Below are 16,611 nucleotides of genomic sequence, written 5' to 3'. Positions count from 1 at the left end.
ATTGATCCGGAAGCAGTAACATCTAAAGTAGTCAAGCAAGCTTTGCCCCTAATTGAAAAATGTCTTAGCCCTGACACCCCCATGGGATAACACTGTCTAGCTATATAAGCATCACTAGGATTGTCCAAGACGTTTTACACCAAAAACCTAGAAATAAGGGGACCAAGAAAGGATGGTTCAATAAGGAGTGCACAAAAGCCTATGCGAATTTGAAAACTGCACTCTATAAATCAAATCGGTAGAAAGAAGAAATTGTAAGACTAAGAAAGGCTTATCACACAGCCTTAAAAGTCCGCAAAATAGAATTAAAAAATGAGTTATGGAATAAACTCCATGCAAGCTGTCCCTCCAATGATAGTGCCAACTTTTGGAGAATTGTTAAAACCCCCTTTCTTTTAGGCACAAAAGAGTCCCCAAAAATAGACGTCACTGTGGATGACATTACATGGGTCGAGAATTATACTAAAACATTTAGCTCTGCCCCAAACGGAAACCAGGAGTCTATTGAGCGAGATGGGCGGGATCTAGTTTATAACAGATCAGTATACCCAATCCCTCTTTCCTTTACTCATCTAGAAGTGGTTAATGCTCTAGCGGCTAGCAAGGGAGGAAAAGCACCGGGCCCCGATGGGGTCCCGGTAGATCTCTTCAAACATAATCCAGAGCTCTGGTCTCCCATACTTACACAGGTACTTGAAGCGGCTAGCGCCGTAGGCCTAGTTGAATCCTGGTCAACCTCAATACTTGTACCTATTTTTTATAAAGGGCGTCCAACATAATCCAACCTGTTACCGACCTATTTCTCTTTTAGATTCTTTGGGTAAGGTTGCGGGTCGCATCCTTTTAGAGCATTTGCAGGATTGGGCCGACAACCAGAAAATAATCTCTGACCTACAGTATGGATTTAGGGAGGGACTGGGCACAGTGGAGCAAGCCCTAAATCTCTCACTTCTAATGGGGAAATACGTGGGAGCCAAAGGGGGGTCATTGCACATGGCCTACGTCGATTTGACCGCGGCCTTCGACTGTGTAAATCACACTAAGTTATGGTCGATCCTCTTAGAAATGGGCGTAGACCTACCACTAGTGAATTTTCTCCGTGAGCTTTACTCAGGTGCAACAGCAAGGGTTAGATACGGCCTGAGGGGAGAACTCACTGCATCATTTGGGGTGGAGAAAGGGGTCAGGCAGGGCTGTGTCCTGGACCCTTTCCTATTTACTCTTTACACCAACGGGCTGGAATCAGCTATGTTGAAAGGAAGTCAGGACTTGCCCTTCATTGGCCCTCGCCCCATACCGGGACTTTTTTATGCCGATGATGCCGTGATTCTGGCCAGAACTCCCCTCCAGCTCCAACAGGTTTTAGAAAGGTACCGCAGTTTTATGGCAAGTTTGGACTTGAATATTAACATAAAAAAACGTACGTTATGCATGCAGGAATAAGATCCAAGAAAACAAAGGATATTTTTATAAACAATGTCAAGTTGGAGTGCACAAACCACTATCCTTATTTAGGGATTTTAATTGATAATAAATCTTCTTGGAAGCAGGCCATCGACGCTAAAAAACTTTCCTTCCTCAGGGCTACCACCGCCCTTGTAGCATTCGCACAACAATTAGGGAAGAGGTCAGCACCAGAAATGCTAAAAATATATCAAGCAAAGTGCATCAGCGTAGCAAGCTATGGAGCCGGGGTCTGGGGCTACGCCAACGTGGATACTCTTCAGAAAGTTGAAAATAGCTTGCTGAGGTATCTACTGGCGGTTCCCCGAAGCACCTCTATCTATTGCTGTCACCTAGAACTGGGGATGGTACATAAATCAGATATCATCAAAACGCAACCAATCCTCTTGTGGTACCGTATTTGGTCATCTGAACAGTGCGAATTACCACGAAGCCTTATACGCGATTGCCTTACGTTAGACAAAGTGCATAAGATCAGTTGGCTTGTATATGTTAAAACATTTCTTGAAGATCTAGGCTTAGAAAGATACTTCCACCTCCCACTAACTATCACTGAGCTCCCGAGGAAAGAACTGAGAAAGCTGTGTATCTCGCATCTAGAGCAGTTACGGCTTGCCAGCGAGGTAGGAAAAAGCTCACTTCAGTACAGTTTAGTCATCCAGATTTCTTTTACTGTGCAGCCTTATCTAACATATAAACTGAACGCCTATGAGAAATTCTTATTGAATCGTTTCAGGTTTGACATTTTTCATCGTTTGGTGTCTTTTCCCCAACAAAATGATTGGTCAAAGAACCTCTCCCTCTGTCCCAGTGACGATGTTTCTTTACAGTCTCCAATCCATGTAATTTTATTCTGCAGGTTCTATAAAGATCCAAGGAACCGATGGATTTTACCAATACTTAAAATTATGGGTCTACATAGCTGTCGCTCGGCATTTCTTGCGCTTCAATTTCTGGAAGTCGAGGTTTATGCTAAAAATATTGCCTGTTTTCTGAAGTTTTGTGTCAAACATCGAGCAAACCTTGGTTAGGCCTGGACCAGAGAAATATTTTTATTTTTGTATACATTTTTAACTATCTGTACAGATCTTTTTATAGCCTTCAACTGTCCCATTGATGCACCTGTGAAATTTTATAACGCGATGTTTAAATTTACTGTTTGTATATGCTCTTTTTTGAACTTTTATGGTTTTCTATGAAATTATGGAAACCGAATAAAGGAATTTTTTATTTGGTTTGTGAGTCTTATGCGGAATAAAACGGACTGTAGACTTGCGATCAAGAAAGGGATCAACAATTTGGTTGCAGTCACCACCTGAAATAAATAGATCATCACGAAATTGAATACATTTTTGCATAATCACCGGCCAAAAAGAACAATCAAGCTGTGTAGGGCCATAAATATTAAAAACAGTTAAAGAAACAGAATTAATTGACAAATAGGCTAGTATCCATCTACCTTCCGTGTCATTTTCTTGCGATAAAACTTTACATTTCATTTTTTTATGAACTAGAATGACAACACGATTTTTTTTATTAGCAGATGGAGAAAATAAAACCGTACCCACCTAGCTTCTTTTTAACTTAAGTGATTCAGTATCTGTAAGGTGGGTCTCCTGTAAAAGAACTATATCTAGGTTATACGAGGCAAGGTGGGAGAGAATTCTCTGTCTTTTAATAGGATTGATAAAACCCTTTACATTCCAGGTGATAACTCTGAATGTAAAAACATTAGAAATTTAAAAGAAACAGAGTCTAAAATGATAGAAAGATAAAAAATAATGCAAATGAGTCTAAGGAAAATGGAATAAGAAAGGAAGAGGAGAAGAAAAAGGAAGGAGAAGGAATATAGGAACAGACAGAGTGGAGACTTATACAAAACCAAGTACGCGATAACATGTAGAGAAAGAGGGAAAGCCAATGCAGAATAAAGGAAAATAGTTAAGAAAGGGAAAAGGAAAGACTGAAGGGAAAGGAGAACTACAAGGAGAGACAGTACATATCAAAGGGATGACTGAGGAAACATACCTGAGGGAACGGAGACAAAATAAGATGGGGTAGTGGCAACGAACGGAAGACGAGACGCCCGTACCAGGAAGTCCGGCCACACCAGAACAACAAATAGAGGAACATAAACGGACCAAACACTGTAAAGATGGTAGATGGAACCTGTATAAGTGAATAGAAGATAAATGTCAAGCTCAAACTGAGAAATAAATATGAACTATGAAGATAACAAATAGGAAAGTGATGAAGAGTAAGGAGAAATAAGCAAAGAGAGGTAAGTCAAGATAGGGGATAGACATAGGGGAAAAACACAGATGAATCGATATAAGAAGAACATAAGAAATAGAGATGAACAACAATATTAAAAGTGAGAAGATTCAAACAAATGATTACATTAGTCTATAATCATGCAGAAGGGGTAAGGAGAATAACATAACTTAACATAAGAGATTCATGCATTAAAAGCATAGCAACAATGTGAGTGAAAGAAATCTGAATTTAACAAATCAGAATTTAACAAGTCAAACCATAGGAGGAGCAGCAGTGTCCATGTTAGTTGAAGTATGGGAATAGATAAACTTCTTGAGTTCTGAAGGATTTTCAAAGGACAGAGTTCGGATCCTGAAGGTAACCTTGAAGATGCAGGGGTGAAAGAGGCCATATCGAGCTCCTATTGAACGAAGAGGTGGACGACGATTAAGAAACTGTTTTCGCCTGGCTGCTGTAACGTTTGAGACATCTTGAGAGAGGTAGACTCTCTGACCTAACCAAGAAATTTGACGTTTGGCTCTGACAGCAGAGAGAACAGAAAGCAGGTCAGTAAATTTGAGGAAAAGAATGATAACTCCTCGGGTTTTGACCAGAGATGAAGAAAGTGAAGGACGTGGACCAAGTCTGTGAGCTCATTGGATATTCAGTGACAGGATCCTCTCCTTCCAAAGATTCCGGCAAACCGTAGATGCGTAGGTTGTTCCTCCTGTTGCGGTTTTCCAAATCTTCAGTGTGCTGTTGAAGCTCACGAACCTCTTTCTGTAGTGAGGAAAGTCTGTGAGAGTCATTTTGAACAGTCGAGAGTTGCTGTTCTATTGCAGAGACTCTGTTCTCCATTGAAGACCATTTGTCCTCTAGAAATTGGATTTTGTTCTTTGTTTCTTCCACAAATGGCCGCAAAGCGCAAATTTCCTCCAACAACAGTTCCATGGACATAGCAGCTGGTGGTTGGAAAGGAGATGGAGGATTCTGCTTCAGACGTTTAGGAGTGGAAGTAGGCGGAGAAGTTTTATGTGGTGTTGAGTGCGCCGATTGAGCGCGAGCAGAATGTACACCAGCCATGTCTGCAGTGGAAGAAGGAATAGTTGACTGAGAAGGTGCAGGTGACACCGTGGAGGAGGCTTTGGGGACCAAAACAAACTGTGGTTCGCGTAGCTTGCCCATAAACAAGTGACAATCTAGTACCACAAGAATTGCTGAATTAGTTAAAAAAATGCCACCAAAGAAGAGACTATTCCGATATAAACAAGGACGATAACATCAGTCAAGAATAAAGAACACTCTTGTACGTGCTAACTCGCTGCTTGACTCCTTGTTTCTCATTCACGCGGCTGTAGTGCGTTTCATTCGTACTTATTGGCATATAGACCAAACGGAACCCACAACTTTTCAGTTACTGAGATCACTACACATTATGGGGCACGGCCGACACTTGGTAAGATGGCTTTATAGAGGCCTGGGAGAATATTTGCATGTTCCGTTAACACACCTTAGGCAGAAGTGGGACGTGACCTTGGGACGGGAGCTGGAGGATAGAGAATGGGCCCAAATGCTAGAACATCCCAGGCGAGTCTCTCGGAATTGGCATTTAAAAATGATTCAGGTATTTGTATTACATAGAGCATACCTTGCCCCAGCTATGATACAGAAAATGTTTCACACTGCGACCGCTGTATGTCCGCAGTGTAGGATGCAAAACGATGATTTTCTTCATATGATGTGGTCCTGTCGGGTGTTGCAGAGGTTCTGGTCAGAGGTTGTCCGGGGATTGGAGGTGTTGACAGTGTGTGCACCGTGGGACACGATCGATGTCTGCCTTTTGGGATTATTCCCCCTCCCTAAGATGGCTAAGTTGCTACGTAGATTTGCACGGTTGGCTCTGATGTTGGCAAAACGTATGATTACACGACCCTGGAAGTCTACTCTGGAGCCGTAAGTGGGCGATTGGCGTGAAGAAGTGGGAAGATGGGTGATTGCAGAAAGGGAGGCTTTGCGCCATTAAGAATACAGGGGTCTGTGAAAGCAGCCGATTTAGTTGGACTGGGCACACCTAGTGGAACAATTCAAGGCCATGGAAGATGTGGAGCCCACGGGTTCGCATCATAGTAGGCGGGACAGTGGTACAGTCTCATAGGAGCGGATGGATTCATGCTTACCCACGCATTACCTGGGGGTCTCCTTTCTGCTTCCTTATCCCCGGCCCTGTTCCTTTGTCCCTGTCCCACTTTGGGTCTCCTACTCTCCTTGCTCCTCTTTGTGTTTCTCTTCCCTCCCCTTCTTCTCCCCCCCTCTCTCCACTCCCTCGTCGGGGCACTCCCCCTTCTGGGGTTCTCATACCGGATGCGCACTGGACGCAGTAACATCAGCGCAGTGTGCAGTCTGTATAGTGGCACTTGAGTTACTTATTTGTTGGGGTGTGGTTTAGGGAGGGTTAGTTTGGGAGAGGAATGTAATGGGTACTGCACGAGATACCACTCATTAGTATTGTAGTTCTCTGTCAGGATTTATGGACTGTACATTTATACTGCAAGTTATGCTGTATTTTCTGTAAGATGTATGTACACTTTAATTTAACATGTGACCAAGATCCGGGCAGCCTTGCTAATATGCAAGGTCTTCAAAATGTTTCTGATTCTTTGTGTACACCTGTGTATGATTTGCAGTGCTCAATAAATAAAAATATTTTTAAAAAAAGAATAAAGAACACTCTGAATTTACCTTGGCAGTGAAAACAGTAAAAAGCATGTAATAAAAAAGAGGTACAAAACTAAAGTTAGTGGTATCCAGTCAGGAGGACTATGTTGAGGAACATTCCAGATAAAAGAATGTTGTCATTAGGATGTAGCAGAGACTGCTCTTAATCCATATGGAGAGGTGCAGAGAAGATGTCGCAGTATACGAAATTCCGCTTTTTCCTGAAAAATGGCGGGCATTATGAGGTAAATTAATAAGCAGGGACAGTGCCAAATATACTGTGTTCCAGTAACAACATATTCCTCTTCCTATGGCATACAGTACATGAAGAAGAACTGATTTTGTGGGTTTAATGAAGGAGAAAGTCAAGGGCATTATGCTTCCATCTGTGTGAAACCGCAGTAGGCAGCGGTTTGTCTAAAATGGCGGATGCGCTGAGGTGAACGTGACCGCGATGAAAAAGAAGAGAAGAGCAGTGCGCTCAATCCTGTGACACACCTCACCGGAATGCTGACATGTTCCGAAGTAGAATGCGGCGATTCCGGAAGTCTGCTGAAGTGGAGTGCGCGTCTGCAGACCCTAAATAGGATCCAGTGCGGCGGAGCAACTTGATCAGGCGGCCATCTTTACCGGCGCCGTAGCCACACCCTGGTATATCTCACGTTGAAACATGTCTCCAGTTAATTGTGTTCCCATTCAGAAGATGCTTGGCCTTGCACTTCAGGATGGACCGTTCCTTTCGCGTGGGGACAAGATTAATTTGCATATGTTCGGTCTTACTGTGCACTGGCATAGATAGGGCTGGCTTTAGGGCAGTGCGACCACACTGGCCGCTGACCTCAGAGGGTACGCTGTGTTTAGCAATAGCTAACGATTTAAAAACACCTGCTGCAGAGTTGTTTGTGCGTCCAGCTTTCAGGCTGCAATAAAAATGTCAAGATAACTCTTGTGATTAATGTTCCTGCTAGAGAGAGAGATAGGAGGTTTGTCTGGTGATACTTTTGACTCGCCATAAAGTAGCGCAGAGGGTTAATATTCCTACTGCAAAGAACAGAACTGTATTTTGTGTGGATAGCTGTGTGGATTAGTAAAGCCAGCCTTTACCAGACCTTTACAACAAATTAAATGTATGTGACAGAAGGACTTTGGAGAGATGAGGGGCTCTTTTGCTGGGTGATAGTAAGGGAATTCGAAGAGGAGCTCATGGGGGTCGGAAGCACCATACAATATTGTTACACCAGTTGCCACCAGCGCAAAAGCTGGCCTCGGGTACAGATGAGCAAAACAACGAGGGGATGCAATACAGACGGAGGAATTACTGGTGGTCCTGATAGGCTCAAGCATCTCATTCATTACTTCCAGATGTATGTCAAGATGTGTAGCCCAAGCTCAGAATGTCACAGGACGGAAGGTTCATCCCCTTAAAGCTCAACGATGCCAAAACATAGCTAGAGTTAGTTTCTTTTTCTGTTGGCAGCAGACATGGCTTGTAGTTTGATCTGCATGTCACTTCTCATATTAGTGCAAAGACAGATTTGTATACTGATGGTTTCTTCTCTACAGTGACACCAGGGAGGTAAAAGTGATGGCCGCATCCTGACGTGGTTCCACAGATTCAGCATCTCAAGCATTTCGATTCATTATTTCATTATGTCCAAATATCATGTGTGATGCAGATTCCTTATGAGAGCATTGATTTATCTAGGTACTCCATTGTAAGGCACCACAGTCACAGAGCAAAACAATCTATCACATTCAAGTCACACTTACAACAGTTACTCATTATCAGTTAGCCAAAATATAGAGAATTATAGATGAGTACCAGTGAATATGGGGATGCCTTACTTTGAGGGGTTTTGGCTGACATCAAATAGACAAGAGCGAAGCTCGAACTGTCTATGTTCTCACTCATAATTCCAAGGTGAAAGCATCCCTGTTATCCACGTTTTACATATTTATAATGTTATGTTATGTATGGCTCCCAAAATCATCTACTCCTCCTGTCAACTGCTATGGCGAGACAGAGGAAAAATAAGGGAGTCTTCCTAGCGGAAATGTAAAAAAAAAAATATCCTGTCCTCCTCCCACCCACCACTGCCACCCTGTGCCCCACCCCTCCCGGGACTTTGCTTTCTACCGTCCTTCCTAGCAGAAAGCCAGCGCTGCATGGTCAGGCTTTGAGACAGTCCTGTCAGGGCAGCCTGGAACTCTTTCATGACATAGCAACAGTGAAATACAACTGTTGTTCCCCCTGTTGCAACATAATTTCAGCGAATAACCAGAATTAGAACATTGAATGTTGAAGACAATGGAGTGTTCCATGCTTTTACAGGCCGTTAAAGGCCCGCAAAGCAACATTCCAATGTTGTTTTCAAAGGCCTCTCGGAGCCCGAGGGAATTAAAACACCTCGAACTCCGAGAGGTCTTTGTTTTATTTGTTGGAACATTCTGCCCTCTAGTGGCAGAATCTTCTAATAGCCTTATAGCCCTTCGTAGCTGGGCTATACCGGCTATTAAAGTTTCGCTCCCTTGTTAAAGTCCCTCGCCTTAGGCTCGGGTCTAAGGCGCTGGAGCCGGCCTTTAATAAGCGGTATAGCCCACTACGGCGGGCTATAAGGCTATATTAGAATCTCATATTCGCAATAGTAGTAAAGTCGTACATAATAAACACAATATTGTGTGTACCTTGTCACAACAGCATTTGTGGATATGTTTTATAGTGAAAAATAATGTGGAATACTTTGATAAATGGTTGTGTGAGATTCATGGTCTTGTAGACAATACTAACGCACCTGTCATATACATGAGTATTGTTGCTCTAAGGAAGTATTGTTCCACATACAAATAGTCCCAAAGCAGTAATTTCAGGGTCAAAAGATAAAACAAGGGATCCCGAAGTAGGGAAGAACAATTTACACACAGAACCTTTCCCGCAGTGAGGATGAAGGTTGCTGGGTCACAAGGCAACGCAGGAAAGAGAACACCAACCACCAGGTTTCAGTTTTAAATACCCCCAAGCTGCCCCCATTGCTTTTCAGCAGCCTTGGCAATGCCTGGCAGGGCTGCTGATTGCTTTCACAGAGCAAAAAAAAAGCTTAGCGTGCAGACAAGTCAATAATTGATACAAAAAAGAACACACCCTCAGCCAATGTTTATTTTTTTATTTTTGGAAAGGCCTTAAAATTACGAAATGCGGCTTTTAAAATGTGCATATTCTTTCAATTTTACAGGACGGCTGCCCCCTTATAGCGGTCAATTTATGGCACCTGTCTTAACACTTTGAAGCCCTGTAAAGCCAGATTTATCATAATTAGGTGGCAGTTGCAGTAGGGTCCTGACTGCTGCTGCTGTCACTGTGTGTGGGTGGAAGAGGAGGCAGTGAAAACTGATCTATAGCATATTTTCCCTTAGACCAGCTGCAATAAGTAAAGTCCATTGACGACACAGCTCCAATCTCTCCCTGAAACAGAAAACATGACAACAGTTAGTAAACATAAAATCATCTTATTTGAGCAGCAACAGTCATCAGCTGCAAAGCGAAAAACAACTGTGCACATTAATGTACTGCTAGTGGATGGGAACCATTGTGAAACCCTCCAATACAGATGTTTTCATGAGCATTTACAATACCGGTAATTAGATTATAAACTAGCAATTAGGGTTGGAAAGACCCGAACAACCGATCAAAATGTTACCCTCAAAAGCAAGATCATTTCTATAGCACTGGTTTCGGTCAACGTTAAGTTCAACAGCTGCACTAATGGCAAACCTTACAGCCTTGTTTATAAGTAATAATATGCAGCATTGGCTAATTCAATTTCTTACTTTTTTCGTTTTACAGAAAGTAGAAGGAAATTTGCATATCACTTTGTGATTGTGTAGAGCAACCCTTTTTTAGCCACTAACCAGGTCTCCTGAATTTACGGGTTTGTCTCATTCTATTGTTTCCCATGTCTACATCAATCTGAACTATTTTGCATGTATGTGTACTAGGGGTTATGGGGTTGCCTTCTCTGTACACAAAAGAAAAAGACCAAAATAACACAAAAAACAATAATAATCTACCTCCTATTAAAATGCCTCTACTCTGCCCATCCCCAAATTGCTCCTAGGAATTTCACAATGGGAACAAAGCAGATATACTTATAACCAGTAGCGTCATGACCCCCCCCCCCATCCCCTCACCCCCCACCCCCCCCCCCCCCGCTCCAGCAGCGTGAGCGGAGGAAGGAAAGAATGCTCCTGGCCCAAAGAGCACCTTGAGGCCCACTGAGTGGAGCTTGTCACTATGGCAGAGAGCACCTGCTGGGTTCGCTTGTAACAATGTTTGCGCTTTATGGGGGTTCTAGTCAATGGTTATTTTGTAAAAATGTATTTGTGCCGGGGCTCTCGTCCGGAGGTAGCTTGCACCAGCCCATTTCTTCTGTTAGCGCCGCCTACAACAGAACCAATTACCAACCATGAAAGGGGGGAGAAGATGTGGCGTAATGGCCAGATCTGCCGATTTCGAGGCTGGGGAACCAGGTTTGAGTCTTGGCGTCGTCTCAACATCCTTTGATTCTGGGCAAATCACCTAATCTCCCTGTACATTAATTAATGTGTCCTTAACTGGTGCTCATGAAAAGCGTCGGTGTTGATTAAGTGCCGGTGCTGAGCGCCGGAAACCACCGGCACAAATTAAGCACTGGTTGTAGTTCCTCTTCTTAGAAGCCTGCTTATGTAGAACTACAACCTCCGGAGGGCCTCCAAGGGCGCCATCATCTCCCAGGAGAGACAGCGAGACAGACTCGCACATAGTCGACTCTGTCTAGGCCTGCAGGGGCGATGTCGTTGTTCTGTTTTGACAGCATATGCACTGGAAGTGGGGGTCTGGGGGGGGGCGTTCCAAAGGTGATTGAGCAATGAAGATCTCTTTAAATGTTAGTTTTACCTTGTCATAGTTGCTGTGCATTCAGAGACAGAGGTCAAATGTCAGGCTATGTCTTCTGACAATTTCTATTCATTTGACAATCTTGCTGGTGTCTTTCCTGGTTGTAGGATGGATTTTTTTTCTCAAGCACACAGCACAATTTAAATACCTATAAATGAACTGCATAACTATTTAAAAATGCATCAACATTAATGAAAGCACAAAATAAGCTGGAGTGTGTCGAAAGCTAAGATTTTAATAGGATTTAAATAAATCAAGTCACTTTACTGAGGGCCATATGTATCAACATACCCTTTTGCGATTTCTTAATAGCGATTTTTAAGGAATCGCTATTTAGAAATCGTAAAATGGTATGTATGTAGAAAATCGATATTTTTTAGCGATTTCTTAAAATTCCCTAATTGCGATTAGCAAATTGCTAATCGCAATTAAGGAATAATTTCCCATTCATTTCTATGGGCCAGGAGGCCCATAGGAATGAATGTGAAATTATTCTCAATTTGCGAATCGCAATTTGCTAATCGCAAATTGAGAATAATTTCAAGGGTGCAGGGGTGTCCAAAGGACACCCTGTTGCACCCCTGAAAACAAGCATGGGTGCACATGTGGTGCACATACATGCCCTAAGGGCACTTTGAAAAATGCAAAAATCGCAAATTACCACCAACTTGAATTTGGTGGTAATTTGCGATTCCTTAGGGACAATTAGCAATTTTTTTTGCATCATACATTGCATTTAAGGAATCGCAAATTATGCGATTCCTTAAATGCAATCGCAAAATAAGGAATCGCAAATTTTGCAATTCCTTATTTTGAACCACATTTTGCTTAATACATTCCATTTAGCAAATTCGCATTCGCAAAGGCGAAATTGCTTGATACATATGGCCCTTAGTGTTTCGCAAATGACAAATATTTGCTGAAATCCAATTTCCACACATTCTCGTTTGTGATCGATATGGCTTATCAGTAAAATATGCCTGCACAAATTAAGTGTCCATTTCAGTTTCCAATGTGCTGTCTGTAAATGAGACTGCGCTACCACACCATGCTTTAATAATATATTTGTGACGGCTTGTTTAAAAAGACATCACCTGCTACATACCACACCATTACCACTCTCTTGCTGAATAAACGTGGCTCATTTACACACTTGGCCTCTGTGTGATGCTTGCATTTTTCACAATCCGAATGAGTTTAGTGATGTAACATTGATGGCAGCACTCCCACTCTGAAAATGGTTTCAGCTCCACTGTTTGACATAAGCTGCGTTTAGCTGCCTCTCTCTCCTCCTTCTCCTTTAAGGGTGTGCATCTGCTGGAGTGTTTTGTTCATGTGGGAAGACTGGCCTACATTCTTCAAGCCTCTTTCCTTTAGGCTCAAGAAATGTTCTTTCTAAGCTCTAAAAGTATGTTACATAATTAATAATTTTAAAATAAGGCTTTTAAGACTGCAGAAACTATGCCAATCGCCTTTTTCACATCAGAAATGCATATAGCTCACTGTAGAAAGTGTTGGAACGGTGTTTGTAGCTGTCAAAACTAATTTTTCAGCAACAGGATATTATACATTACTCTTGGCCCTTATGGAGAAAAAATACTTAACATGAATTTTGTGTCTATTTTATAGCTTTTATCAATGTAACAAAAGCAATGTCTCAACAGGTGACATTTAAATAGGCTGTTTAATAAACATGCACATATAGTTGCATAAAGAAAGAGCAGGGAGACTCCAAGGTTAAAGGATGTTCCTGGGGCACTTTGTATTCAGCACAAGCATAGGAAAACAGTAGTATCAGCACGGTTTAAATTGAATGTGGGTGTAACCTGAAAACTCTTTGTGCCCATAGGTGTTCGTGACACACAGGGTGGACGGCACATGGGACACAGGGATGGGCGGCGCAGGGAGAATAGTGATAATATTTTAAAAGTTCTTTAGGCTCACAAACAATTATTTACAGGAGTTACAAAGGATTTAACATTTTGTCAACCAGAGCATAGCACCAAAGGTTGTGCTGGGAAGTCAACAGTGTTTCGACCTGTAGCAAGTCAGGGTCTTCTTCAGGACCAGGTTACCGTTGTGGTGGTGCTGATGTGGCAGAAGACCGGGAAGATTAGATCACTTCTTAAGGGCGTGAAGCCCAGGAGTAATGATGTACTGCCAGCCGGAGTACTTCAGGGGTATTGTGCAATAAGCATCCAGGGGTTGTAGATGTAACCAAGGTCAAAGTTAAAGGAAGTGTGGGAGGATTGGTGTCAACACACGGGCAGGGTTGGCAGGCACTAGCCGGCGACAAGGTTAAGGGTCCAGGGGCTGAAGGTGGGCCGGTGTGGAGGCAGTTCACAGAGGTGTTGCGGCCAGCTGCCCCGCCAATTCGGAAGCGTCCGGGGGCTGGAAGTTCGGTCGGGAAAATAAATAGCTGGTGCCCGAGGTCCAGATATGGATCCTCTGGGGGCTGACAACCAGGTCAGCTCTTTTTTATACATCAAGGGCATTTTTTTGTCCATATTTGTAAACAAATGGCCCAAATCATGGCTGCCACACTCGCCTAAAGAAGTTTATTGTTGTTATGTCAACTGTCCAGAAGGGAGGAAACAGAAAGAGAGGCAGGGGAAAAAGGGAAACAGAAGTGTGAGAGGGAAGAGAGCGGGTCAAAAGGAGTGGTGTGAGGGAGAGAAAGAGACAAATTGGCAGATGAGTTCGAGGTGTGAAAAGAGAGAAAAATGAAATAGGGAGATGGGTGAGAGACAAGGAGAGAGACAAAGGTGTGAGCAGAGAAGAAAAGGGGGAGATTAGAGATATGGACTGCTAGTGGAGAGAAGTAAAAAAGAGAAATGATAGGAAATATGAAAGGATGGCCCTTATAGGGAGAAATTGTCTTGATCGTAGCCATTCTGGATGTGGGGTCCAAGTGGCGGGTATTTATTTTTTCTGGCTACTCCCCTGCATATAACTATATATTAACCTCATGCAAATGCCTATATAAATTTCACATTTAATAACTAAAATACATTTGAAATAATTCTAATTTATTATACATACATGAATACTTAGCACTAAATAATGCTTACATATATCAGCTTATGTTAAAAAAAGAGCATTTATTAAAATGTCTCTGTAAGGAAAGCTGTTTATTATATTGTGTAGTTGAGAGACCTCGTCCTGTAATAAACTCAATACTTGTATTGGGTCCAGTTGGATTCGTTTGAAAAACCTTAGCACAACATTGGGTAGCTGTGGATCAGAGCAGTCAGGCTTTATCACAGGACCAAGTTAAAACATTAAGAAGTACTAAAACAGCTGAATAAGACAGACACAGGACTCAATACAAATCTGACACAATTCATAAAAATAGGTTGAATTTTTAAAGAAACTATAAATCACTGCATTTACATTCAACACAATAAATCATTGTAATGGATCGTGCTCAGGATTAAACTTTTGAAAACATTTATAAAACTGTAACGGATGAACAACTCCAGCAGGGAGAGAGTCACAGAGGCAGTGCTTACTTTGTCAAAAATAAATGTCAGGGCCCTTCTCCGAAGGTCATTATGGCCTACACCACCCATTGCCCCTCCTGTGCAGCCAATAAGAGTACCAACACAGCTACTAACCATTACACTTCTACAAGTGTGACAATTAAGACTATTCCAAGCCACCCAAACCTACAATAATGGCATGAGCAGCACTTATTATTCATTTTTAATGTATATTGACTTAATAAACACAGTAGTTGTGCTCATCCAAAATGAGACAGACAGTGCCACCCTGTGGTGGACTGTCACTAGAGCCGGTGATGACAATTAAGTCTCAGTGTCCAGCGCCGGAAACCACCGGATCAAATTAAGCACTGCACAGAGGCCAAAGAGGCTTGGCTGGATAGTTACCTCATCATCATAGCAGTCACTATTCAAGTTCCAGGCTCTATGGGTGACCCACCATAGACTTGATTGCAGAGTACTGGCAGATTGGCATGGCCCCATGAGGCAACACATTCTCCACACCTGGTGGCCATTATCAGTTTACTGTTATGCCCTTTGGTTTAAAGAATGCCCCAGACATCTTCCAAAGGTTGGTAATCAAGTCCTTGCTGGGTTGGAGACCTTTAGTGCAGCATATATTGATGATATCGCTGTCTTTAGCTCCACCTAGCAGAATCACCTGGTCCACTAGGGAAAGGTTTTAGACTTGGAAGCTCCAATCTCCCAGATCCAAGTCAGGGCATTCCTGGGCTGGACTGGGTATTACAGGAGGTTTGTGAAGTGGTATGGATCCATTGTGGCCCCCTCACAGAACATACCTCCAAGAAAATGCCAAAAAAAGTGAACTGGACAGTCAGCTGTTAAAAGGTTTTTGACACCCTGAACGAGGCAATGTTTTTAGCACCTATTCTATTCTCAAAGCACCAGACTACTCCAAGCAGTTCATTATGCAGACTGATGTCTCTGAGTTAGGGATAGGAGCGGTCCTATCTCAGACCAATTATAATGGTCAAGACCAACATGTTGCTTTTATTATTATTTGTTTTTAATGTATTTTTATTGAAAATTGCAACCTGTTGCTTTTATAAGCAGGAGGCTACTCCTGAGGGAACAGCGTTGGAGTGCTATTGAGAGGGAGGCCTTTGCTGGGGTTCGGTCCCTGTCTGTTTGGGACTCACTTCCTTATCCAAACTGACCACAGACCTCTCTGATGACTGATGCAAATGAAAGGTGAAAATGCCAAATATGGAATGGACTTTACAGTGGAACACAGACCTGGGCCTGCCCATGCCAATGCAGATGGACTTTCCAGGTTTGTCTACTTAGACAATGAACACTCTCTTGGAAAAGGTTGTCACCCTTTTTTGTTTTGGGGGGGGGGGGGGGGTTGTGTAGGAAAGTGCCCCTTTTTGCATGGTTACCCCAAACATTTTGCCAGATACCTGGTGCTAACTCAACTGTGTGGGTGCTGGGACTCACCTAACCAGGCCACGGCACATGTGTTCTTTTCCAAAACTGTACCTTTGTTTCCACAATTGGCACACCTCTGGCAACACGTAGATACCCTGTAAAAGGTACCCCTGGTAACAAGGGCTTTGTGATCAGAGAGGGCCTCTGAGGACTTTGGCATGTATTATGCAACCCTCAGAAACCCCTCACCTTAACACCAACACATTGACATCACAGGCTGCGTATTTTTGGTGCAGCCCAAACTAAAGAGTCGACATGGCACAGATCTCTGTGTGCCATGCCCACCAATAC

At 42.8% G+C, this 16,611-nt stretch overlaps 1 protein-coding gene across 1 annotated transcript in view; it reads right to left on the bottom strand.

Moving 5' to 3' along the window:
• Window positions 1-9,581: 9,581 nt before the first annotated feature.
• The window catches only part of LOC144763635 (N(4)-(Beta-N-acetylglucosaminyl)-L-asparaginase-like), a 391,860-nt gene continuing 384,830 nt past the window's right edge, over window positions 9,582-16,611 (bottom strand). The window contains exon 10 of the mRNA XM_078649411.1: window positions 9,582-9,895. Within this exon, the coding sequence (XP_078505537.1) occupies window positions 9,746-9,895 (150 nt within the window). The 3' untranslated portion in view covers window positions 9,582-9,745. The remainder of the gene's footprint in view (window positions 9,896-16,611) is intronic.

This window comes from Lissotriton helveticus, chromosome 6 (assembly GCF_964261635.1).
Source record: "Lissotriton helveticus chromosome 6, aLisHel1.1, whole genome shotgun sequence".
NCBI lineage: Eukaryota > Metazoa > Chordata > Amphibia > Caudata > Salamandridae > Lissotriton > Lissotriton helveticus.
Note: the sequence above shows the minus strand (reverse complement) of the source record. Positions and strands in the feature narration are given on the sequence as shown.